Genomic DNA, 1,966 nt, shown 5'->3' on the forward strand with positions numbered 1-1,966 from the left:
CAAAACCAAAAATAGAATTTAACAGCAGAAACAGATCCAAATCAATAAAAAAATTTACCTTAACATATTCATCCCAAACAGACTTAGGAGTTGTCACACATTTCTTTTCAACGTCCCAACTAAAACCAGATAAATTAAGAAGATCAGAAACCACACCATAGTTAATTTTTAACTTTTTAACCCTAGACTGGATGTGGGGATGGGCCTTAATACTACTTCCAGGTATCAAACCGTCAAGCATATCCTTCAAAGTATTCAACACACGTGGTCTTAAACCATTGTCAGAGACAAGTTCACCCTTATCATGTAGTGCCATCATGCACTGGATTAGCAACTCATCCTCTTCAGGTGTCCACATGTGCTTATCCAACTTTCCAGACTTGCTTGACATGTTTGTTCAACTATAAGAAGAAAATGTTAGAACTTGACAATAACATAAATAACAATATAAGAATATATTATTATTAAGGAATAAACCATGTATTATTAAGGACATGACAATAATTCATGTTCTATCATACCATACACCACACTCAAACAAACAAAGGAAACTAACATATTCAAACAAACAATAATATTCAAATGAAATAACTAATTCATCTAAATGTACTATTAGAAGCAAAAGCAGTGAACATTTCATTAGCAAGAGTATTCCTAAAGGTAGCCCATTCATCAGAAGCATCCATGTTTTGAATTGGAGTATTTTCCATGCCGTCCACATCAACACCCATTTCTTGAACTTCATTTTCAAGTAGATCCACACCTTCTTGTCAAATTAAGTTATGTAGGAGACAACAAGAAATTATAACTCGGTTCTGCATTCGAACAGGATAAAATAATGAGCTTCTCAGAATAGCCCACCTTAACTTTAAAATGCCAAAGCATCGTTCAATTACATCTCATGGAAAAGAGTGTCTCATATGAAAGCACTCTTGTGTACTTCTAGGATGTTGCCCTTCTCTCCATTCACTTAAGTGGTATCTTTGCCCTTATATGGTGCAAGAAATCCCTCACAGTTGGTATACCCAGCATCAACCAAGTAATAGTAACCTCGTGGAACTCTCAAACCATTCCTTCTACTTATGGCATCATGAAGAACCCGTCCATCTATTGCGAACCCTTCCCACCCAGGCAAAACATATATGAAGAAACCATCTTGTGAGCAAACACCCAATACATTTATATTTATCTCATTTCCTATTTCGATATCTTGCCTATCAAGAGAAGGAACTCTCAACTTGATGTGAGTTCCATCCAAGGCACCTAAACAATTCTGTAAAATAGCAAAGTCGAATACAAGTTAACATAAATTATTCACATGTCTTTAACAAATAATGATAAATACATCATGTGTATTTGCCTCAAACCACTTCCACCTTTTATCGTTAGAGTCCTCGGGCACAGGCTCTAGTTTCTTTAATAACATATCTCCAAGTCTCATCATACTAGTAAGAATTAAGTTGAAATACTTACTAATAGTTTCTCCTGATCTATCAAAGTTATGTTGTGTTACTCTATTCTTTACATGATGAGCTAGTATGTGTAAAAACATGGTAACTTGTTCATCTACAAACATGTTCTTACTAGGTTTAAGACCACCCACATCCGTTAGCATAGAACATATAACTTATCAAATGTTGATCTATGCATTCTAAGTAAGTTGTAACATGCTACATCACTGCTAGACATCATTCTCTTTAGATAAGATCTCTTAGCAATAAAATCCATTTTGTAAGGTACATGTCTGATTCTTCCCCTCCTTAGCATGATAGTCATACACATACAAATACAAAACGCATACACTGCCTTAGTCATGCTCATCCAGAAGAGAAACAAACATAAAAGTATTCTCTTTTCTTCAGATAGTGCCATAACTATGTACCAATTTTACAGATATATAAAAGATTAATATCTAACATATATAATGGAATAAAACTAATTAATGGTTAACACTAAATCACAATGA

General features: G+C 34.2%; 1 protein-coding gene across 1 annotated transcript; it reads right to left on the reverse strand.

Annotated features, from left to right (window-relative positions):
- Nucleotides 1-596: 596 nt before the first annotated feature.
- Nucleotides 597-1,444, reverse strand: LOC129319564 (uncharacterized). Its single transcript, XM_054964664.1, has 3 exons — nt 1,361-1,444; nt 1,015-1,273; nt 597-763 (listed from the first exon to the last, which is right to left on the reverse strand). The coding sequence occupies exons 1-3, from the start codon at nt 1,442-1,444 to the stop codon at nt 597-599; spliced, it is 510 nt and encodes a 169-aa protein (XP_054820639.1).
- Nucleotides 1,445-1,966: the final 522 nt, after the last annotated feature.

The sequence above is a fragment of the Prosopis cineraria genome, unplaced genomic scaffold (assembly GCF_029017545.1).
Source record: "Prosopis cineraria cultivar Desert tree isolate PC_DT_omini unplaced genomic scaffold, ASM2901754v1 PC9, whole genome shotgun sequence".
NCBI classification, from domain to species: domain Eukaryota; kingdom Viridiplantae; phylum Streptophyta; class Magnoliopsida; order Fabales; family Fabaceae; genus Prosopis; species Prosopis cineraria.

Bases quoted from the DNA above. Each gene is read 5' to 3' on its own strand.
- LOC129319564 (XM_054964664.1), bottom strand. From the start codon at position 1,444: ATGATGAGACTTGGAGATATGTTATTAAAGAAACTAGAGCCTGTGCCC. The intron at 1,274-1,360 runs GCAAATACACAT...GCTATTTTACAG, and splicing joins AAAGGTGGAAGTGGTTTGAG to AATTGTTTAGGTGCCTTGGA. The intron at 764-1,014 runs GTGAGGGATTTC...TTTGACAAGAAG, and splicing joins TGATGCTGGGTATACCAACT to GTGTGGATCTACTTGAAAAT.